We start from the raw sequence: 24,326 nt of genomic DNA, 5'->3' as shown, positions 1-24,326 counted from the left end.
GAAATAATTTAACTCAGTGATGACTCTTGTGTATTAAATTTGATGTTGCTTTGTTTGGTTTATTTTTTAACAGCAGAATCTTAAGTGAACCGGAATGATTGATTGTGGGATCTTAGGTGAAGACTACAACAATAGAATTAAAACGAGTATAGTTCTATCTAACAAGACTCAAACTCTTATCCACCCCCACCCTACCCTCTCCCCTCATCTGATATGGTTCGGTGTTTCTTTAACATAGAAAATATTTATCATTATTGTTGTTGAGCATTGATTTCATATTCTAATGGAGCCTCCACATATCCACATATTTACATTTAGACAACAGTAGCATCTAATTTGCACACACAATGGAAAACAATATAAATGTATAATATGTGTATATATATATAAGAATAAGAATACTTTTAAAAAATTGAGTATCTCGGTCTTTCTGCTGGGGTGTTGTATCCCTTTCAGCCTGGGTTGGCCTTGGCAGGTAGCGCCGGACCCATCCTCTTAGGAATATTAATGATCTAAATTGTGTTGCTGGGGGCATAAAAACACTTTCATTCAAATTTTTTAAAAGGAAAACAACTTAACTGTGAAAACTTCGGTCCACTGCAGCATCATATCGGTTCTTACACTTAAATACAACACATATGCAAGGCATTTTTACTAATTGACTTGCCTAATCTCAAGGACCTCGGAATAAAACCTTCTGTCTTATCTAGATTTCAGTGCGTAAGTCGGGGATTCGCGCAGCGCAGGTAGACCACAGTTCTGCCGCGAGTGAGGGCTCCTATCAGGCGTGCGGTGCCGCCGACAGAGCATCCTCCATTACTTTTAATCTCCTTGGGTTGAACAGACCGGAACTCGCGCTTTGTTTTTTTCTATACAGCTGATAGTAATCTGACAGTCGCGTCGTAGTAACGGTCGAAGAAGTCGCATGAACAAGAATCACGTAATTTCGACGTTTTCTATATTTCTGTACGTTTTACTAGTTCTAGTGTCTCAGAATATGATGTGTCTAATAGTTAGGATCTTGGATATGTACCCGAACACGGCCCGAGTCGTAGTTCTAGGGCTAGATCTAGCACTAGTACCGGTGTTGTTTTTCGCGCAACGAAATCACGTCGTGCCGTACATCTGTCTCATGTAATTCAGTGTATGGGTCTGAATCAATGCACAGACAAGCTTTTATATTTTCACCAAACACTCGCACACGTATACAAATCAAACCAGAACACTTTGAACTTTTATTTTTGTTGTTGTAGTGAATTTCGTTCTACTTGTCACGTCTCTGGAAATTTTTCGGAAAATCAAATTCATGCCAATTTTGTAAAAATCATACAAATTAAAGATTTTTGTATTAGATTAAGCTTGAATGTTACTTTACTGTGTCAAAAAATAATTACAATAGGGTAATTCTGAGAGTTGTGGTGATTTATTGAAATACCCCCAAAAACGCCAGTCTTCAACGCTTGTGACTGGTGAAAGGGCCCAGTCGCAAGTGAGTTAATGCTGCATATCATTACCAAAAACGGAAGTATTTTTTCTGTCTGGCCAGTTACCAAAACCAAACACTTCACATAATTTGCATTAAGTACATTAATTTGTTTAAAAACTGCATTTAATATTCTTAATATGTTTTTAAAAGTTCTAATAATTTAAACGTTGAAATAAATTAACTGTTATTGAATTACAGTTTTATCCAAACCTCCCGTCAGATACCATGGGATTGTCCATATGGCGGAGACTTACACTGAGCAGTTGAGCTTGACATAAAATAGAATTGCACCACAAGGATACTCAAAGTTGTAGCAAACTGTCTGTAGGCATTGGAAACCAGTCCTTAAATCATCTACTCAGACCTAACCAGACCATTAGATCTCCTTCAGAGCAACATGCATCCTTGTTGAAGTATTAGTTTTAGTAAGAATTTTACAGCACTTGCAATGCAAAAAGGCCATATAATAGACCTGCATGTGAGCCTCAACCAGATCGTCTGAAAATTTTTGCACCCCCCCCCCCCCCCCCCAATAACTTAAAATTTAAAAAAAAATTATGGGTGTCATAAAAGGAAGGACTTTAGAGTAACGAGCGACCACCCCAACAAAAACAATAAAGAAGAGACCTAACCCTAACCCAAACCCTACCCCTCGGCCTACCCCAAAAAAGAACCTGCAATGGCCCTCATGTAAAAAGGCCAGCACAAGTCCCCCCCCAAAAAAGCACACCTCAAAACAAACAAGGAGCATAATATGGCATATGGCCTACATTGCTATAAGATGGTTTGATACAATAATCATAATGCAATAGAATTGGAATATGAATCCTCCATATAGTTATACATCTAGTAATCTAAATAGATCTAGATCTAGTAGAACAAGTGAATAGGAGTAGACCTTGAACGACAAATCCGCATCTGATTCCCAAAAGAGGGACTCAGCTGAGTCTCTAGATCTAGGATCTAGATCTAGATTCTAGATCTAGATTCTAAGTAAATTATTCACGCACCTGATGAAATGCGTTTTACCAACATTAATATTACTGTACAACCTATAATAGGGTTTGACACAATAGAAATGGAATACGAATCCTCCATTGAGGTCTATAATAATCTGTAAATCTAGATCTAGTAGAACAAATGAGTCGGACTTGAATGAACCCACATGATCTGAACAATCAGTTAACAAACGAAATTCAAAATGGCCGCTCGAGAACGCAATTGAAAGTAGATAATTTAGGTCGTCATCCTTTTTCGTATTCGTATTTCTACTCAGGTTCCGACAATTATGTCGGAAACGCCGATGTCGGAGGCCGGCACAAAAACTAAAGTGCCGACAAAGCCAACGAGAGAAAAAGGGGGCGCTGGCAGTCGGCCAGGCCTCGCACTTTCCACATTGACTGATACAGGTGGGCCTCGCGATAGCATCGGCCGGCTCACGGGTTGGGTCACGATTGTCGGATTTCAGACGATTGTCGACAAACATGCAGGGCTAAATTATAAGTGCCGAAGATTTAGAGGTGTTACAAGAGAGTAACAAACACAAAAAAGGAATAGAGATCAGGAAAATAGGTGATTAATAGAAAAAAAGTAGCAAACCACACTAGAGCACCCGCCAACCACCCACCATTCAAGTATTTCTGTTCCAGGTAATATTAAAGCGCAAGAAGGAAAAATCGAGACTGAGGTTCCTGCTTTGCCTATTTAAAATCAAAGATTTTTTTTTCTTCTGAAAGTACTGAACTTAAAGCGAGCCTAAGAGCTTGTAACATCGCGTCTGGTCCTTGTCGCTCTAAAATCAATCAAATAAGATTATAAAGAAACTGTCTCCTTACACGCGACGTGACGTAACGTCGCGCGTGAGCGCATGGCTGTCGCATCTGATCGGTCCATATAGCGAACGAGGGTCTCGTCGCATGAGACAGACTGGGGGTGTGGCAGGTTTAGAGTATCACCATTGGTCAAAATACCTAGCCAAGGCGTGCCCACGGTCGACATGCCGCATGTGTGTGTGTGTGTGTGTGTGTGTGTGTGTGTGTGTGTGTGTCGGTGAAGGCAAGGTTCCACGCTATGTGCCAAAAATAACTTGCTACTGTCTCTCTGTTGTGAACTGCCAGTCGCGCACGGGTTTTACCAGTCACGCGTGACATAATGAGACATATATGCTGCTTCTGTCGCACGCGACTGAAAATTTGCGTGCGACGTAGTCGCGCATAAGGTTACACACCTCGCGACTGTCGCGCGCAACATCGCGTCACGTATAAGGATACATAGTCTAATACAGATATAATTAGATACGTTGGATGTTGGCACCACATTTAACAAAAAAAGCAAACATTAAAACAGCAATGACAACAGTTGTTTCTTGCAAGATAAATATGGAATATCATAGAACTGAGAATAAGTTAAAATACAAGCACACAATAAAAAAACAAGCTTCAACTAAAAACTGAAGCAGATCAGCTAAGTTGACAATACAAGCATAAGTAATATGGGATATTATGGGAAGCACTACACAGAACCCTGAAAATTAGTCCAAAAGGAACTACAGTCAAACCTGCCCTGACGGCCACCTCCACAAACGGCCAGTTTCCATTTCCCCCCTTGCGTTTTTTCTATATAATTTAACTGTGTAAAACGGGCACCTGTCCAACGCGGCCGCGGCCATCATATTTTAACACACAACCCCTATCACACTAAGCAATAATACCTGTCTTAGACGGCCACCTTTGTGACTCCATTACGTTTTGTCATAAATTGTGCATTGGCTCCTGGCGTTGTGGGCGAGCCGTCATAATTCAATCACCTGTCGTTGTTGTTAGGTAGTCCCTCCAAACGATCATGTTGCGTAGGCCCCTCCCACTGTTGACCAATAGCTACTAATTTTCAGCTCTTGGTGAGGTAAGCGTGTGATCCCTCATAACCCATAAGTCCCGCCCAGAACTCATACACAAATTGTAAGTGAGATGAGTGGTCACTGTTTACCCAGTCTGTAACAAAGTAACAAAGGACGTCAACATGAACTTGTGACAGAAACGTCGCTCGTTCTCCAAGTGGTGGCGACCCATATGTTTGTTTTAACATGGCACTCGGTCTTCCTCGTCTGATACATTTCGTTTTATTGTCACCCTTGTGCAAATCAGCAACAAATAAAAATTACAAACAAAATACAAACCAACACCACCACCAACAACAACAACAGTGCGGCTACTTTCGATTGGGACCTCAGATGGAAAAGTTTGTTTTCTTCATCTTGATCAGTCCTGCCTAAGACGACCACCTGTCTTATACGGCCACTTTTCTCCTTGACAATGGGTGGCCGTCTTACACAGGTTTGACTGTATTTTTAAAAAAACCCCCAAAAAACTTACTTTCTTTCCTTGACAATGTCCCTAGAACAGTTCTCCTTGTGGTAATCTGTGAACTGCTGGCAAGTCTGTCTTGTGACCGAGTCCAGCTCTGTCATCTTCGGTAAGTGCAAGACCTCAGCACCAAACATCAAACGTCTCAGTCTACCAAGGGAAATAAAGCAGTAATATGCATTTCACACATCACTTTCAAGAGAACACATAGTACATAGCACAAAGGTCTGCATCAAATTTTTTAAAAGATGTACTCATTATACAGATTTGTGCTCATTGAAAAACCAGTACAAAAAGTACATTAAAAATGAAAAAAGGTCTCTATCAAATTCTCTTCAAAACCCCACATTATGGCTTGAAATCTTAAAATCTGCCTAAAAGAGGTTGTTGAGATTTCATAACTATTTCTCCACCAGTTCTAATAAGAATATTCTGTTTTCACAGACAACCATAATAAAATAATAAAACATAATTTACTTCAAACTAAAAAAATAATTTTCTGGGAGTAAGAGACTCACTTTTCTTCAAAGTGACTAGCCTTCTTTATTTGAATTTCAAGAAAAGACTAGTCACAATGATTCAATAAGAAGTCAAGCTAATAATAAATATTGAAAAAAAAATCAAGCAACTCTATTAGGCCTAATGAAGATTAAGTTCACATAATAAACAACAAACTCAAAGAATCTACCGAAACACTAAAGAAAAAACCATTATCTAACAAACGAATTAAGCCAACTGTCAATGTCAGTGTGAAGTCGAGTCTCTTTTTAAAAAATATATATTATATAGAACTGTGACTTAAAGCAGTTGTTTCATATATAATATAGCAAAGGCTGAAAAGAACCTCAGCTGTTTTAGAAGAATGCTTCTTAAAGTTATTTAACAAGACTGGTGCTGAAAAAGGAGTATTTTTTTTCTTCAAGACTTGACTTTGCTTTAACTCATTCGCTACGTATTATTTTCGGCTTGTGGACGAATTTTTTTTCGGGAGAGCGAAAGAGAGGATGACTAGTGGGCAGTTAAAAGGTCTTTGGGGCCACAAATTCAAATAAATATCAACGTATGATATACCAATATTTTCAGTATGGTTTGTAGAATACATCTGTAATGTTTATTTATGTATTTTTCAACTTTGGTTCCTGTAAGAGACGATTATGCAACACAGTTTTGATTGGATGCCGATAAAATTTGAAAATAAAAAATTTATAATCTTTGGTGAAACTCAAAAAATATGTTTGCACCTAGTCAAATGATACATCAAAATTACCATAAATGAATATATATATATAGAACTGGAAAATATTGAAAAGTTTGCAGTTATTTTCTCAATAACAGTGCATTGGCAATACGAGTCCAATCGTATCAATATTATAAAAAAGAGTCCTACACTTGTACATTTTGAACACAACACCCAATATTGAACAAAAATTATTTTTTTTTATAATCTTGAAAAACGATCACAAACAGAAAAAAACCCGCTCGTATCTTATATGGAATTATTCAGAAATGCATTTGGAATAAACCTATACATGTCTTGAGTGACCCTTTTTGTGTAATTTCATAGTAATTTCATCAAAAAGTACTGATTTGGGGTAGAAAAAAATATTTTGACTATTTAGATCTAGACCTAGATCTAGCACTCAAAAATATTGATTTCTCAATAACAGTGCATTGGCAATACGAGTCCAATCGTATCAATATTATAAAAAAGAGTCCTACACTTCTTTAGTGGGCAAAATAATGATAGATTTTGTTGTGTAAAATTACCAAAACTGGTGTCCGGGCTATAATTTTGGCATCGCGATAAAATGAAGTCGAATAAACTACGAAATCGCATTTCGAAACTGAATCATAATTTCCGATTTTCAGTGGAAATGCTTGACCCGGAAGTCAACATTATATTATGACCTTTATTTTAACATGGATATGTGGATTGGAATAGAATCTAGGCTAAAATTGAAGATCGGTTCTCGCGCCGCCGGGGGCGGCTTAGCATACTGACGGCACTTTAGCCGCGCCGCCCCTCACGGCTCGGCGTAGTGAATGAGTTAATTAACATGTAAATGATTAAGACACTCGTCTGAAGGTTTTTATCCTAAATAACAACAAGCTAAAACAAACTTGTCATATCACATTTTTCTATATAATTTAAACCTTTGCCTTAACTGATTAATTTTTGGCACATGACTTGCTTAGTAAACTACACCATATGTGAGGCAGCATGGTGAAATCAGGCGCTAATCAAAACAATGAAAGTGGAGAAACTGGCACTTTTCCGCAGGTTTCAGAATTTTTATCGAATTTGTTTTTTTTTGGCTCAGCACCTTTCATGTCCATTAAAGAACACATTTCTGGGTTGATTATACGGAAAAACGTTAATCAAAGGCACACAAAATGTAAATTTGTAGTTTCCACGGACTCTCAAGCTAAGGAAATAATCAAACTTTGGCGGCAATTTTCTCACTAATTTTACCTCGGAAATCACTATTATCTCAACTTGTATCTAAGGTAAATGGGTATTTTTTGGATGAAAGCAAGACAAATGAACAAGCTTTAAGGTGATACCAATAACTCAACATGCCCAAAAAACTGACGTTCACCTGATTCCACCGCATCGTGACACATATATACAATTACAAATCAGGACATGAGAAAAGAGATAAAGACATGGAAAATGAGGAACTTATATGTTGCTCAGCAAAGACAAAAGTCCAGTGTACATTTCAAATTTCAGAACAAAATGCATTTTCTCTTCAAAATCTTAACCTTTGTAGAGAGATATTACTCCGAGGTCTTCAATGGGGAAAGCAAAGATAAATATTAGAGACCAACAGAAAAGGAAATGACAAACCCAACTCTGAAATGCAAAATTAACTCCACGTTTATATTTTTTATGAAAAGTCAATTACTTTCAACAAGATACATTTAATGATATTGTGACTATTTTGCGATATAATAAATTAGCACTACAGGGAACAGGTGGAAAAGAAAGTTTACAATGGTATAATTTAGTCCCTAAAGAACTTCCAGACGCACAGAGAGGGATAAATTGGAATAAATAGAGACTAAGACATCTTTTCTTTCAAGGACAAAAGTGCCTGAACAACAACACCAAGGTAAAAACACCAAGAGATAAAAAAAAAAAAGCTATACAGAAAACAAGTAAACATAATATGTTGAATGAACAAAAGAAATTATGAAACAGACTAGCTGAATATGATTTGGTTTAAGTCTTATTGAAAACAGCAGGGAACATTGTATAACTGCAGTGTCACTGCTGCTACTCGCTCTTCTTAAAATGAGAATATACCACCAAAATGAAAACAATAACCACGAAAGGTACATAATTAATACACCCTTTCCAACACTTTACTCTATTATTACATCATACTTTTATGTACCAAATAAACTTCAAGTTTCACAACTATGAAATGGCAACATGAGCGTCATTTTTTGCCATGGTATGAAAAAAAAGAAGTTAACTCTCAAAACTTCATTTCACAGCAGTCTGCTTTTGATTTGAGAAAAAAAAAAGAGATAATCCTACAATATTCAACTTGTTTACAAACACAAAAATTATTTACGAAAGAAGTGGATAAATCTTCAGGCAGGTCATATTCAATATACAGTAGACTACAATGAGAAGCATAATGACAGACAGCAGAATTTCTTCACAATAAAGACATTACCTAACATAGAGTGTGTAGAAAAACCTATACTTAGACATTCGTCTGGAAATATAAACAAAATCAAATAAAATGTCATTTAAAGCATTATGTGAAACATGAAAGCATTTATGAAAAAGTTTACTTTCTTTGAGACAAAAATGGCTGAAAGTGATGTCAAGTTACTTGGCCTCAGAAGAATCAAAGGGATATAAAGGATCTTTTGCCATCAGAGTAGAACTAGAAAGGCATTTTTAAGTCATGCTACGAGGTCTGCCTCAGAATAAAGTTTCCCTCCTCCCCATAAAATCAAAAGTACGCAACCGACAGCCAGTAAATTTTGTGACGTAATGACATCATGTCTAAGAAATATCAAAGTCAAATTGCAAGTGCATTGGTGAACGGGTCATAGAGGTGTGACGTGTCAAGTGTGGTGCATTTTGTCTAAAGTATATTCGAGGAAAATGTCTGAGCAAAACATTGGTGCAACCGTCTCACGCTACGATGTCCGAGTTGTGATCAAATTTTCAACTCTTCTCAGCAAGTCTGCAGTTGAAACCCATGGTGATCTATACAAAGTAATAGGGAATAATGCCCTATCAATTCAAACAGTAAGGAAAAGGATCAAGGAGGTTTGAAGGTGGGAGGTCTGCAGCTGATGTCATTTTTCGAGGATTTTCGGGTCCAGGGGGTTGAAGGGGGACAGCGTCCCCTTTATGTTTGAGAATTTTTGGTTTCAGAGCATCCTAAGTATGCCATTTATGGCTATTCAAGCCAAAATTTAACAGAAAACAAGTGAGAAATAAAACACACTTTGCGTAGGTCTACATAATTTTCTGCTTGTGTTAATCCATATATTTCCAAACCCAAAATCTAGATCTAAATAACTTGACAGCTTATTCAACTTAAATCTACAACAAAACTTACAAATAAACAAGTCTGGTAAAAAAAATCAAGCTCTCTTTTGAGTTTTCTTTTCTTGGCAGGCCCAAGATCTATTGAATCACAATCGTCATTTCTTCCTCTTGTTTACATAGCTGGTGCTCTGCTTCTTGAGCTTTAGAAAGTGAAAGTGAAAGACACTGTCTACACTTTCAAATAAAAGAGCACTTCCGGTATGGGTTGGTTATTGTTGACTATTGGTAATAACGGAAATTTTTTATTTCGCATAAAAAAAAAAAAAATTTTCTGCACGAATTTTCACGGAAATTTTTCCATTTGCGGAATTCTGCTAATTTGCGGAAATCCGCAAAATTGCGGAAGATTGGAAGCCCTGGGTCTGACATGAAAGATGGAAGCGCACACAGAAAACACGGGGAGAGAAAGGTGATGCACAATGTTTTTTGGACCAAGTAGCATCATACTGAACTGGCTAGTCCCACCTGGCGTAACTGTCAATGGTGACTACTCGTCCTCAAAAACAAGCTGAGACCTGCAATCCGGAAAAAATACCCACTTTGCTTGAAGAAGGCGCCATTCTGCATCATGACAACGTGCCTGTTCACAAGTCCAGAGTTGTGAACGAGCTTCTTGAGGGTTACTCGTGGGAATTATTGGAACACCCGCCCTATTCGCCCGACTCCCCCCAGGCAACTTCCACCTCTTCCTCATGGTGAAAGAAATGAGGCGAGGTCAGCGATTTGAGGACGAGGACCAGATTCAAGAGGTTTTGAGAAAAGCACTCGGGACCTTGGACAAACGATCACTGACCACTGTCTTTGACCACTGGGTACATCAAATGGAGAAATGTCTTGAACTCGATGGTTCCTACGTTGAATAGGTATTTGTATTAGCTTTCTGTTGATACCAAATGCAAGGTGATTTATAATTATAGGTGAGGACAGCATGACAGGGAATCATTATTCTGAGACAGACCTCGTAGATCCTTAAAATAGAATCAAAACGTTGCTACAACATAAAAACAGATAGAATATGAGAACCAGAAGGGTTTTACCATCTTTCTCTGGGTCAAAGACAGACACAAAACAGTAAGTTCCTTATCTTCTCCATAAGATATGCTAAAAGCATTCCATATTATGTGGTACTTTGGGGGTCTTCTTTAAACTTTTCAGCATTGAAGAACTTAAATTATCCTTGACAATTTATACAAAACCGATTCGAACAAGAATGGATTAACTTTTCAGATATCAACACAAACACTGAATTTTAATGATTCCATTTTAAAGGATACCCTCAAACGTACTAAATATTCTAAAGATGGTATCAAGTCACTCGACAATTTTGATGAGGATTCCAATCACTCAAACAATTGAAAACACTTTTATAAGTTTGTATGTACCTTCTGATGAGGGGAGAAAACACTAGTCTTGTGTCAAAACCAAATACTGTGAGTATCAGGAAACCCTGAAAGACACAAAAACATTACAGTAGCTACAGTGTAACCTGGGGATTGTCACAAGCCACATAAAAGAAGAAATATTTCATTTTATTCAGTTGAGGTTTTACGGCACTCACAACTGCATAAGGTTATATGAGCGTCAAGGGGTGGATGTCAACAGAAAAGTTTTTACAGGGAATCAGGCATATTCTGCTCACCTCTCTAGCTTCAACAGCACAAAGTCTGTTTCGACTTTCAAGGCACCCCGGAAATAGCGGGACACAAAAGTATGACAAACATACAAAAGAAGTAGAGGAAAAACGACAATAGTAAGGATTAGGAAAGAAAAAGCAGCAGTTCCCTGTTGTAGACCAGGCACAGTTGTGAGCGTGACATTGATAAATCAGCCCATTTACATTTCTACTGTGCATGAACGAGAAATGTTCCCCCTTTGGGAATGGCCTAAAGACACTTCAGTCAGTGGCACCGCCCCAGGGGGTTATAAGAAGAAATGAGCTTGCATCTGTAACTGTAAGTAAAAGAGAATTGGCACATTTCTTCTGGCTTTTAGAATCCGTTAAGGTTTGGGACATAAGAGCACACTTGCTCTTTCATAAACAAAGCACAAAAACAAAAAGGTATGTGTGACAAAACTGATCAGAAATGTTCCGCTCTTCAAAAGTAAAACAACACATGAGCTACGGCAAAACTACTAGAACTAGAAAGACATGTAAAACAAATAAAAAACTAAGGCTCTCATCAAAAGATATTCTTAACTCACTCACTACCAGCCATTTCCGGGGTCGCTATTCCCTGTGTACCAGCCATTTAAAGGGTAATTTTTAAAAATCATTGTGCTTTTGCAAATTAACATCGAATTGCGCTGATAAAATTACAGCTTTTTCTTACTGTTACTTTTTTTTCACAAGTTTTCAAAAATTGGTCAAAAATAGCTTTCCCTTTGTCTTTCTTACTCACGTCCTTCCCCACTACTGCAACCCTAGATCTAGGTTTTGGAGGCCCTACTAAACCTTATTCTACTTTGCAAATTTCCCCACCCAGTTCGTCATAACAATCTTCGACCAATTCATTGGTTTCTGAGTCACTTTCGTTCTCAAATGTTCGAAAACTGTCAATGTACGCGATCTGACGAAAAGATAAATTCAGTTCTAAGGGCAGCTGTCGTAAAAGCAAAGTCAATAACTCAACTTGCGCTCGTCTGATTTCAGTTTCGTTTTTTTCTAATGAAAGATAATTGAATGAACTAAAAAAAAAGACAAACTAGTAACGCAAACGGTGCGGTTTAAACGTGAGAAAAAAATTCCTAAGTACGAACCGCGAGGGTTGCGGGTGTGGTATCACAGCGTCGGAGCAACTTTACCGCAACAGTTGTGGGTCGTTGCGGGTGTGGTAGTGAGTGTGAGTGAATTCAACTTCTCTATTCGCATTTCCTCTTGGGAATGTCATGGTCTTAAATAAAATCGTACTGTAAAAAAAAAATTTCCCCCCCCCCCCCCCCGACATGTAATACATATATGAAAGGCGTTCAAACCTACCTGTCCAAAATTAAATACACTGTCAAGGAACTCTATCTCTACATAAATCCCAGATGGCCGGCTCTCAAATATTCTCCAAATACACAAAAAGAGACCCTGGAGAAAGAGACACGAGAACTAGAGTTACAAATAATGAATGGTTTCGTCACGGTTTTTTGAAGAGAAATCACACCAAAACAGCATAGATTTATGGGAATCTGTTACAAAGAGTGAAAAGTGTCCTAGAAAAGGCAAAAAATCTACAAATCATTTTTCTTAACATGAGAATATAGGGCCTACCTGAAAAAACTAAATTATGCAAGGTAGATAGTTCATGCTCTCTTTTCAACACTTAACTCTATATTACATGGTAATTTCAAGGCAAAAAGTGCAATGAATGCTGAATAACAAAAATCTTCTTTGTTTTAGTAGAAGTTTTACGGCACTCCCAACTGCATAAGGTCATATGAGCGCCAAGGGGTGAATGTCAACAGAGAAGTCCTTACAGGGAATCAGACTTACTCTGCTCACCTCTCTAGCTTCAACAGCACAAAGTCTGCTTCGACTATCAAGGCACCCCGGAAATAGCGAGTCACAAGAGTGTGACAAACATTTTAAAAAAGTAGAGGACAATGACGATTGTAAGGATTAGGAAAGAAAAAGCAGCAGTTCCCTGTTGTGGTTCAGGCACCGTTATGAGCATGACATTGTAAGATCAGCCCATTTACAATTCTACTGTGCATTAGAACGAGAAATGTCCCCCCTTTGGGAATGGTCTAAAGCCACTTCAGTCAGTGGCAAAAAACAGACAAAAGAGAAAAATAAAAAACCACTTTAAAACAAAAGTTAAAAATCTCTTTCTACAAGTAGGACAACAGAGGAAAAAGAAAAATAAGTCATTTACAATGAGTAACTATCAAGAAAATACTTGATCATTCGACTTCACCCAGATAAGCTCAAGCCTTTAATTATATAAAAAGTATTACCACTAAATTTTCACTTAAGCGTAGAAAGAAAATATGCAGTGCAACAGATATGAGTCATTGTAAGATGTAGCAGCATAAGACTGTTGTGACAACGTTTGATAAAAGACAGCTGTATAGTTGGGATTCTTCAGATGTTTAAAATACAACAAAACTGAAGAGTTCTCCAACTACACAAAATCCTGAAAAAATCAAAAAGAACAATCAGATATAAAAATATTTTCGTTCAAAGCATATAGGCTACCATATTACTTACAAAATCACATGGCAGTTTTACCATAAATCACTCTACTTCACAACAAGTTATCTCTCATTGTTTAACTTCTAGCAGTTCATGCAACAGAATTTCGTATATACGATAGAAATAAATGTGTTTTCTTGCCTGTAAAATGTATATTTACTTTAACAAATAAAGATTGAGTAAGATATTTTTATCAAATAAAAATGACTAAACTGACTAAAAAACAAAATAAGTATTAACATTGATGATTACATAATAAAAATTCTCCCTCTGAAATTATGCGACTCGACACCGTCGATATTTGCGTTCGGTCCGCCACTTTTAATATTTCGCGTAGTTGCAGAGCTCATGGGCACTCGGAAAACAGTCGAAAAAGCAGTTAAAATGGAATCAGGGGACTGGCATCCATCTAAATAATAGCTACAGTGAATATTCTGACGAATAGGCCCCCGATAAGGAGTAATATATATGGTAAAAATGAAGAAAATGAACCTCCTCTTAATGCGAGGAACGATATTGTAAATTGGTACTTTTTTTATCAACGTTGTCAGTATGTAGATCTAACAAGTTCACCAATGTTATGAATATTATCACAGCCATTTTTTTTTCACTGTTTTTTTATATTGGTTTATTTCTTTAAATTGATCTCTTAACTCGTTATTTTGTAATATTTCGTGTGGAAATATTTTTTAAATAATTGTTATTTGACGCAACACAGGTTGCTAAGGAGTTGTTTATGTCAGCCAGTCAGTCACACAGTGCGAGTTCAGGAACTAAACACAAGCGCACTGTCATTTAAAGTATTTTAAAAAATATTTCCACACCAAATATGACAAAATATGAGTAAGACACCAAGACATCAATTTAAATAAAAAAATCAATAAAAAACAGCGAAAACAACATTTTAAAAGGGTTGTAATATCATTAATTACATTGGTGAACTTACCTATTTCCGGTCTCACTCCTTGCACAAGGAGGAGGTTCATTTTCTTCATTCTTGCTGGACTGCTCCTTATCTTGGGCCTATTCATCAGAATATTCACTGTCGCTATCATTTAGATAAATGTCTTTTGATTCCATTTCAACTGCTTTTTCGACTTTTGAGTGCCCCTGAGCTCCGCAACAACACGAAAAATTCAAAATGGAGAAGGAAGGCAGATATCGACGCTGTCGAGTCGCGTAATTTAAGAGCAACAATTTTATTATGAAACCATAAGTTTTTTAGTCAGTTTAGCCATTTTGATTTGATATTTATTTTGTTAAAGTAAATATATTTTACGAGCAAAAAATACACATCTATTTCTGTCGTATTTATTTATACATGAACTGCTGGGAGTTACAAAAGTGTAATAGTATTTTAAATTTGCTGAAATTTGATACTATGTATATATATATGATTATGTAAATCTTTTTTTAAGCCTATTTTTGTAAACATATAATCCAAGCTATTTGAAATTTTCACTGAACTGCCTACTGTAATACATAGTTGTAATCCACAGGTGGCACTGGATGTTGTGCACTAGACAGAAGCAGTTCAAAATGGGAAGTTATACTTTTACCCTTTTCACTACATTACTTACAATAAACATAGACAACAGCAGCAACAACAACATAACAAGGTGATGAGCCGTCTGGTACTCCTCTTTGTTCATCTCCTGCATTGTCTTCGCCTCCTCTTCCTGAGGGGAGTCCCCGTTGATAAGTGTGGTAGCTGTATAGGTTCGCAGCCTGTCCATACACTCATGCCGCTGTTCACTGCTGCACTGACCCAGCAAACATGTTCGCTCTGAGACATTTTCCAGCACCTCCAGATGGGACTCAGAGTCATTGCCATTGCTCATTTGTGCTCCTGGGCTAGGAATTATATCTTCAATACTTGATGCTGAGAAAAAGAGACAGCATATTATCATGTTAATAAGATGCGTTTCTGTTGAATGTGACGCTTGGCTTGCAACACCACAAGGAAAACTATAGAAGCCACAGGGATGACCTTTGAAAATATAAATCATATTCGGCAATAAAAAGAGAAATTGAAAGTTGGTCATTTTCTCTTGTTTGTTGAGCCAGTAAAGAAAAGTCTTTATCTCAACACCTTTTTTTTTCCAGTTAAACCAGACCTGCAGTTTCAGTGTCTTGTGATATCATCACCATCGTAATAAGACTGGAAAACTATAAATTTTATATTTTCCTTTTTATTTCTGCGAAATGTATTCTACAAAGCAAGTTTCATATGTTGGTAAAAAATTTATATTCAAATAATCAACCAAAAGTGGACTTTTTTACAGTATGAAAATGGGATAATCTGAAAAATTTACCTGATGTCCCTTATCCTATCTTATCACAACGGCGACGATATTAATTTTCTCACAGGCCATGAAGCAACCATTTTTAATTCCAGCCTGTAGACACACCACTGCAGCAGCCCATAAGACAATAATGTGTTATGAAAAAGAAGTGTCTATGAAAATCAAACAGATTTAGATAAAATTCAAACCCATTCACACACGCATTCCATCAAGAGATTAATCCTCGTTTCCTCTTTTTTTAAAAATTGTCTGAACCAAGAGTTATTACGGTCGGTGCATATATGTGAGGCATCGTGGTGAAATCAGGCCCTCGTCAAAATAATGAAATCACAGAAATTGGCATTTTTTGGCCTGTTTGGACATATATTCGATTTTTTGCTTTTTGGCTCAACACCTTGTATGGCCATTCAAAAACAGTTTTATGTGTGGATTTTATGGAAAATGCTGATTAAAGGCACAACAAATTTTAATTTGCAGTTTCCAAGGACTCTAAGTTATGGAAGTCACCAAATTTTGGCGGCCATTTTTTAGCTAATTTTACTTCTGAAACCAGGCGACCCCACCTCCTTCAATCGCAAATATCTCGACTTCTGTTCAAAATAAATGGATATTTTTTTCATTAAAAGCAAGGCAAATAATCTACTTTTAAGATAATACCAAAAACTCGATATGCCCAAGAATTGATGAGCGCCTGATTCCACTGCGTCCAAACACATATAAAACTTTCCATTCATTTCATTTTAAAATTCCAAACTTTAACTCGCTATAAAAATCATCTTGTTCACAACAAATATTTCCCATCAATTTCTGCACCGTGATTACTTGAAGTTGAAGCAAAATATACTCTTCGAAAAAAGTAAGGGAACACCGTTAAATATGTCGGCATTTTTCATGCGACATTTATGAATTTATCTTATACATTTTAAATGATAACTCTATATATAATATTTGAGTAGTCAATTCAACAATGTGTGTTGTAAACAACTTTGAAAACATATTGTACTTGAGTTGTGAACACAGGGCACATGCTAGTTCAACTCATTCGCTACGTATTATTTTCGGCTTGTGGACGAATTTTTTTCGGGACGGCGAAATGAGATGATGACTAGTGAGCAGTTGACAGGTCTTGGGGGCCATAAATTCAAATAAATATCAACATATTATATACCAACATTTTCAGTATGATTTGTAGAATACATCTGTATTGTTTATTTGAGTATTTTTCAACTTTGGTTCCTGTAAGAGGCGATTATGCAACACAATTGTGATTGGCTGCGGATAAAATTTGAAAACAAAAAATTTATAATCTCAGATGAAACTAAAAAAATATGTTTGCACCTAGATCTAGTCAAATTATACATCAAAACAACCATAACAACTGTATATCGAACACGAAAATATTGAAAATGAGCAGTTATTTACATACGTTCCATAATATTTGTACATTTGGGTCATAACCTCCGATATTGAAAAAAAAAAATTAAATTTTTTAAAAAGGATCCCAAACAGAAAAAAGCACTCGTATCTTAGATCTATATGGATTTATTTAGAATTGCATTTGGAATAAACCTATGCATGTCTTGGGTGGTACTTTTTGAGTAAATTCACCAAAAAGTAGTGATTTTGGGAAGAAAAAAATATTTTGACTATTTAGATCTAGAGATCTAGATCTAGATCTATATAGTCTATATCTAGATCTAGAATCTAGGCCTAGATCTAGCACTCAAAAATATTAATTTCTCAATTACAGTGCACTGGCAATTTGAGTCCAGTAGTATCAATTTTATAAATAAGAGTCCTACATTTCTTTAGTGAGCAAAATAATGATACACTTTGTTGTGTAAAAGTACTAAGACTGGTGTCTGGGCTATAATTTGGGCTTCGCGATAAAACAATGTCGCATAAACTTCGAAATCGTGTTTCAACACTGAATCAAAACTTCCGATTTTCGGTGGAAATGCTTGACCCGGAAGTCAACTTTATATTATGACCAAGGAGTTTAGAACTAATGGAGCCTCCTCTCTCTCTTCGCAGCGCCACGAGCAGTACGCCGCGGTGGGGGTCAAATATGGCCGCCGAGTGTGGGCTAAATCTCGAACTGTGGCGGTTCTTTTAATAGAATCTTATCGGGCTGGGCCACGTTGTGGGGGTGGGCGGGGTGGGGGAATGCACGCAAGGAAGAGGGGATGGAGCAGGGATGAAAAAGGAGGGGCGGGCCTTGTGAAGGGACGAAGGAGAATGGGAAAAATTAAATAAAAGAGAGAGAGAGAGAGAGAAAGAGAGAGAGAAAGAGAGAGAGAGAGAAAAAGAGAGAGAGAGAGAGAGAGAGAGACAGACAGAGAGACAGACAGACAGACAGACAGACAGGCGGACGGATGGACAGACAGACAGACAGACAGACAGACAGACAGACAGAGAGAAGAGAGAGAGAGAGAGAGAGAGAGAGAGAGAGAGAGAGAGAGAGAGAGAGAGAGAGAGAGATATTGTGATCAACTGACGGATAATGACAGGGAGAAAAAAAAAAGATTCTGTGTGTGATACGGACTATTCAATTCTTTAAAAGTTTTATGTTATAATCTAGTTTAAAAATCAGAAAGATGTGTAAAATAAGAAGAAAACTTGTCCAAGTAACATAAAATTATCAAACATACCAAATTATAAAGATAACCTTTCAAGATGCCAAAATATTTAATAATAGAAATGGATAAAAATATACTTTAAAAGTGAATTTAAGATATTATGATTGCATGATTGTAGGCGTGTGCCATAACTAACTTTATGTGTAAGGAATAGCGAACACAACAGAGGGTCGATGCCAGCTTTATCTGATTGCTAACAGTATGTCTTGGTCTATAAATAATAATATTATCGATTACAATAGTTTTGTTTCCTGGTTTTCACAAAGTAGAGCGCACAATGATTTCAAATATTAAAAAAAAAAAGAGATAACAGCACCTTTTGAGGTGTGATCGCATGCATGAGCGTGGATGACCTTTGAAGGTTTTCTTTTTTGTTTGTTCAGTAAAGTATGATATGGAGAGTAGCGTTTTTAGTCCCTTATTACCCCACCCAACCCTCTCCCCTCATCTGATATGGTTTGGTGTTTCTTTAATACGCCCATCTGGGGTGGTTAGCGTTTTGCTACTCGAACTAATTTGGTCGATCAGCCTGGCGTTACTGACCCATTGTGATATCTGTGCATGAATTAGGTCGATTAGCCTGCGGCTTCTGGCCCGTGGGGATTTAGATGCATGTTCTGTTTCTAGCCTGTGGGAATTTCTGCGCACGCTCCGTTAAATCGCGTGATCCGTTAAATCGCGTGATCAGTTACGCAAGATTCAGTCACCAAATATGATTGGATTTCCATTCTCTTTCTCCCTGAATACATCTTCAAAGAGGACAGTACCTGAGAAAGACAAACTTTTAATATAATGTAATGTAATGCAATGTATAATAATGTCAATTTGGTCAGATCATTGCAGTCAGAGTCAAACTTTCATGTAAGAAATGTAACCAGTAACAATCTAACAAGACTATTCTATATGAGCCTTTCTCATATAGATCTAATAGTCTTGTCAGATTGTTACTGGTTACATTTCTTACATGAAAGTTTGACTCTGACTGCAATGATCTGACCAAATTGACATTATTATACTACATGTAGGAAGATGGGACTGGCCATAATGTGTACAATAATGAACGTATTGCACTGGGTCAGCTTGTGAACTGATGCGGAGAGAAAACGACAGGAATCAGTAATGCTAATAACAACCCCCCCCCCCTTCCTCTTTCTCTCTCCCTCTCACTCTCTTTTTCTTTCTTTCTCCCCCCCCCCCTCTCTCTGCCCGCAGATAACATTTCTCGCTATCAACTCATCGCTGGAACGTTAATTTACACTCGTATCATGGGCCGTCACGTGCTAAAACGAGGTAGATTTAGCGCCCAAGTCTCCTTTGGATGCGAGATAGGGCAATTGAAACATCTTGGTAGTAGTTAGACAATCTTTGAAAACATAAGGATGCTGCATTTCTACTGTTAGTAACTTTGTCACCGGCATTCCGATGAATGATAATAATTAAATAATAAAGGGTGATGGATCTAGGGGATCTAGTCAACTCGCGAGGGAAACCTCGGTAGACGACAAAAATAGATGGCGGAAAAACATAATAGAAGATCTATGATCTATTTTGGGCCAATCACAGAGGTGTGCTGGGAGCTCTCAATAGCTTCCTATCGCTCGGAAGGCCGCGAGGCCATGTTTTTGTTTTGGTAAGTGTTTTTACGGTGCTCGCAACTGCATAAGGTCATATGAGCACGCGGGACCCACCTAATATTTTCATTTGGTAGGAAATTTTGCCCGGGTGGCGGCCGAAGCCTACTCTAATCAATTTTAGACCACCAAGGGATCTTTAACGTGCGCAACTTGCACACAGGCCCTCCGAGATTTTTCGCCCTTGTCCGAGAAGGCTAGGCTAGGTGTAGATCTTTCCTACCAGAAGATCAGGGGTGTGGCAGAAAGACAGCAGTTAGGAGGAGCCAAGGAGTAGCAGTAGAAAGGCTACAGAAAGAGTCAGGAGCCCAGAGGAGGGGGCAAAGGAGGTGAGGGCAGAAAGTGGAAACGAAAGCAGACAACAGAACATTGCTAAAGAGCAAGAAAGGAGGTGAAAGGACACAATTTTAGAGAAGAAAATTTTTCGGTCGCTACCCGGATTCGAACCCGGGACCTTTGAATGAGAGGCCAACACCTTAACCTCTAGGCCACGAGAGCCCCGGGCCATGTTTACACTACCTATTACTAGATCTAGGTGACCGGCTCCGGGTGTGCAGAGAAATGCTAGCCACATGAGGTCGCAGAAATCCCCACGGGCCAGTAGCATCAGGTTAATCAACCGAATTCTGTCGAGCAGCAGAACGCTAGCCACCCTAGATCGGGCGACTAGCACCGGCCATATTCAATTGATAACGGCTGTACACAAAAACTTTGAAAATCTGAAAGAAATAGTTTTATTCCAAATTTAGTCATTTTAAAGGGCAAGTTCCCTAGATATATGCCTAAATTAGTGTTTTGAACAGTTCTTAGCATAACTGGTTGAAAACTTTTTCAGAAAAACTATCAGTACACTGTTTGTTTATAATTCAAAATGCCCGCCGTTTCCATAGCAACAGTGATGTCTTCCACCCAAAAATTCCCTGTATTTCTTTTTCAAGTCATTTTTAGTGATACTGGGAAGTTTCATTTCAAAATAGCTAGAAGTGAGCAAGATTGAAATTTGACCCGCCTCTCCACTTAAGTTGTAGAGGGGGGGGGTGTGTGTGTCATAGAACAGCACTGATTTTTTAAAGATCAAAGCTGAATCGTTTCTGCTACAGGGAGTAAATTCAAATACTTTTTGGGAATGTTCAAAATAAGATCCAAATAATTTTAAGCAAAGATGTGTTGAAAATTTTGGAAGTTTTAAAGTTTTGTAATGTTTGAACCAGCCTCACAATCAATAACAGTCCAAGACAGAAAATGCTTTGCCCCTTCTGAACTGATATGATAAAAAAAACTCCCAGTTGGTTCCATTGGTTTTAACCATTACACCATGTTGCAAGGCCAGGAATGAGGGAAGGGATGCAGCTTGGGAGTAGCTTTTACCCCATCCATGTGAGCCCCTAGTGGAACAGATGGTCAGGGTGGGGTGGGTGTGAAATCTCACCACTGCTTGTGAAAAAGATTTAGTAGTGCTCCGTCACATAAACTTTCTGGGTAGTCAGAGATGTGACATAAAGTTGACCAATGCCTGCAGCCCTGACTGTACAACAAGCTGATAAAATAGTTCCTCAAGTTGTTACAAAGACAGAGAGGATGGCACGAGTTGATTGTGTTTATTCCATCGATAGGTTAGGGTAAGGGTGGAAACAAGGGAGACATTAAATTGTTTCTGTTTTTCATTGGTCAAATGGTGGTCCTATAAGATACAAACACTGATGGCAATGGATAAATAAGACTGACACATGCAATTATCAGAAAAGCTAAGACAGCCCTTGTGAGATGGGAAGTGTTAACTACTGCTTGTCTACTGGATAGATGACTCTTGATAATAACAATGATAATAATAATAAATTGCATTTATATAGCACATTTCCACAAAGAAGTGCTCAATGCGCAGTACAATAATATAAAGAACATATGCAGCGCACAGCTCCTAAAGTAATCCTCTCTCTCTCTCTCCAGTACATCCTTGAGTAAAGACAATCCCACAAAGCTTACCCAGACACCCTCGCACACCACACATTGATGAATTCACACAGTCATAAATTCTTACAGAACAGAACAGCATGAATAACCGATACTGAGAGAACATAATAGATACTCGATCCCACCAGTTATGAGGGCTGGCCTTAAAGACCCCACCCCCAATTCTGTTTTCTAAGAAGGAAAATGTCTAGGACAGGATTTTAAAAGTTTTTTTTCAGGGTCCCATGTGATTCCGTCTTGGACACATTTGATAGTATTATGTTTCTAAGAAGCAAAAATAATGTGCTTCTAAAAAGCAAAAACTTTTGCAAGAGTTTGTTTTGTTTTAGTAGAGGTTTTTCAGCGCTCGCAACTGCATATGGTCATATGAGCGCCAGAAGATAAGAAGATAAGAGGTGTTACAAGAGAGTAACAAACATAAAAAAGAAGAAGGGGAGATAAGGACGATAGATGTTTGATAGGAAAGAAGAAGCAAACCACACCAGAGCACCCGCCAACCACATTTTGCAAGAGTAGGATAACAAACATGTCACATGTAAAAACCTACCTTTCTTCAAAGACGGTCGCTTATTGTAGGTCTGGTAGTTTTTTGCTGACCTGGCAGCATCTGAACGGCTTGTCACATTTGTCAGATCCTTGAATTCACGATGAGATTCATCAACACCAGCCCCTTGGTCACACTCTGAGGCTGCCAGGCGCTCACTGCTCCCAGAAATGTTTTGCTCCTCATGAAGACCGGCATAGTCTGCACTGCAATGTAAGTGGCTTCGTTCTGCCCTCTGCCACACCACCAGAGACGTTATGGTGATGGTCACAGTCAACATCAAAATGGCGAGAGAGAAACCAGTCTGTGAAAGTAGAACAATGTTTTCAATATATTAATAATATATGTGACATACAGTATAATCTGCTTATATTGACATGCTTTGGGAAGTTGATTTGATGTCCATATATATAAAAATATAAAGCCAAAGACAATGCTACTTTTTTAAGCTGGTTGCTTAAGATATAAAAGAAACTGTTTAGTGAAGATATTGGAAGAAAAATTTCGTTGGAAAGAAAGTTAAGCGATATGTCAAAATGTTGATAATCAGATGTCGATATAAGTGGATTATACCCAAGAACCAATTGATTTGCTTTTTTTTCTTCTTTTTGTTATTAACATTTGATTTTCCATCCCTTTATCACTTAAAAGGTACTTCATTTCTCTTACAGAGTTTAAAAAAGTAACAATTCTATTTTACAGTTCTAAGAGCTTGTGGTCCTATGGACTCAAAACATGTCGTTCGTAATGTTCAGTGGTGGCAAACACAAGGGTCAGCCAAACCATGAATACCTAAAACCACACACACACTGTATACTTTTCATTACAAAGTGTCTTCTAGGTTTAACAGTGGATGGGTGGGGTGCCTAAAGTAATAGACAGTATTTGTGAAGTTTACATCCTGAAAGGTGAAGATGGGCTTTGCCACTGAACCAAATGTCATCGAGGAAATGTTCATGCTTTTCAAGACGATCGAGAAAGCACGAACACATTGCCATGCTCTGATCCATGTCAGCCTCGCGAACATGAAAATTGTACTGTAATAGGTGAAGATCTGCCTTTAGAATTTTGACTGTTGAGGTGTTGGAAAGTCCTAGCTGCAGACATCGTCTACGGAAAGACGTCTCATGGGACTCGACTACTAAATTCTGCACCCTGTTGGCATTTAAAGGAGTGTGAATGGTGCATGTTCAAACTGAAGTCGTCTTTTTGTCTGGGATTCTTTAGTTCTGATTCTCTATAGATTCAAACTGACGGAACATCTCTACCCATGACATCAAAGAAGGCCTTGGGGACACTTTAGTCTTCTTTCCGTATTTTGTGTGAAACTTACGAAGTGTCAGGGATGACAAATTGGGAGGCAAGGTAATGTTCCATGAGAACTGGAGGAAAATCGCCCATTCTGAAATCATATCTCCACAAATTGTGCAAGCGCACTACCCAGATCCATCCTGTCAAGCCTGCAAGGAGGAGGACGAGAATTTGTTTCTAAAATGTCTGCTGGGACATTTCAGTGACACACGTTAAACACTTTTTAAGCAAGTGATGAGTTCCTGTGTGCTGTCACATCACTGACTGGAGAGAGAGAGAGAGAGAGAGAGAGAGAGAGAGAGAGAGAGAGAGAG

The 24,326-nt window shown here is 37.9% G+C and overlaps 1 protein-coding gene across 5 annotated transcripts in view; it reads right to left on the bottom strand.

Moving 5' to 3' along the window:
- The window catches only part of LOC101864253 (integral membrane protein GPR155), a 111,736-nt gene that overhangs the window by 18,200 nt on the left and 69,210 nt on the right, over nucleotides 1-24,326 (bottom strand). For 4 of the 5 annotated variants that reach the window (XM_035972044.1, XM_005106947.3, XM_035972045.1 and 1 more), the window contains exons 11-16: nucleotides 22,705-23,005; nucleotides 15,191-15,492; nucleotides 12,408-12,503; nucleotides 10,813-10,877; nucleotides 8,538-8,579; nucleotides 4,858-4,998 (exon numbers count right to left, since the gene is read on the bottom strand). In XM_035972044.1, coding sequence (XP_035827937.1) covers nucleotides 4,858-4,998; nucleotides 8,538-8,579; nucleotides 10,813-10,877; nucleotides 12,408-12,503; nucleotides 15,191-15,492; nucleotides 22,705-23,005 — 947 coding nt within the window. The remainder of the gene's footprint in view (nucleotides 1-4,857; nucleotides 4,999-8,537; nucleotides 8,580-10,812; nucleotides 10,878-12,407; nucleotides 12,504-15,190; nucleotides 15,493-22,704; nucleotides 23,006-24,326) is intronic. The other variant, XM_005106948.3, reaches the window with a different exon arrangement.

The sequence above is a fragment of the Aplysia californica genome, unplaced genomic scaffold (genome assembly GCF_000002075.1).
Source record: "Aplysia californica isolate F4 #8 unplaced genomic scaffold, AplCal3.0 scaffold00565, whole genome shotgun sequence".
Taxonomy (NCBI): domain Eukaryota; kingdom Metazoa; phylum Mollusca; class Gastropoda; order Aplysiida; family Aplysiidae; genus Aplysia; species Aplysia californica.
This window is presented reverse-complemented; position numbering and strand designations above follow the sequence as displayed.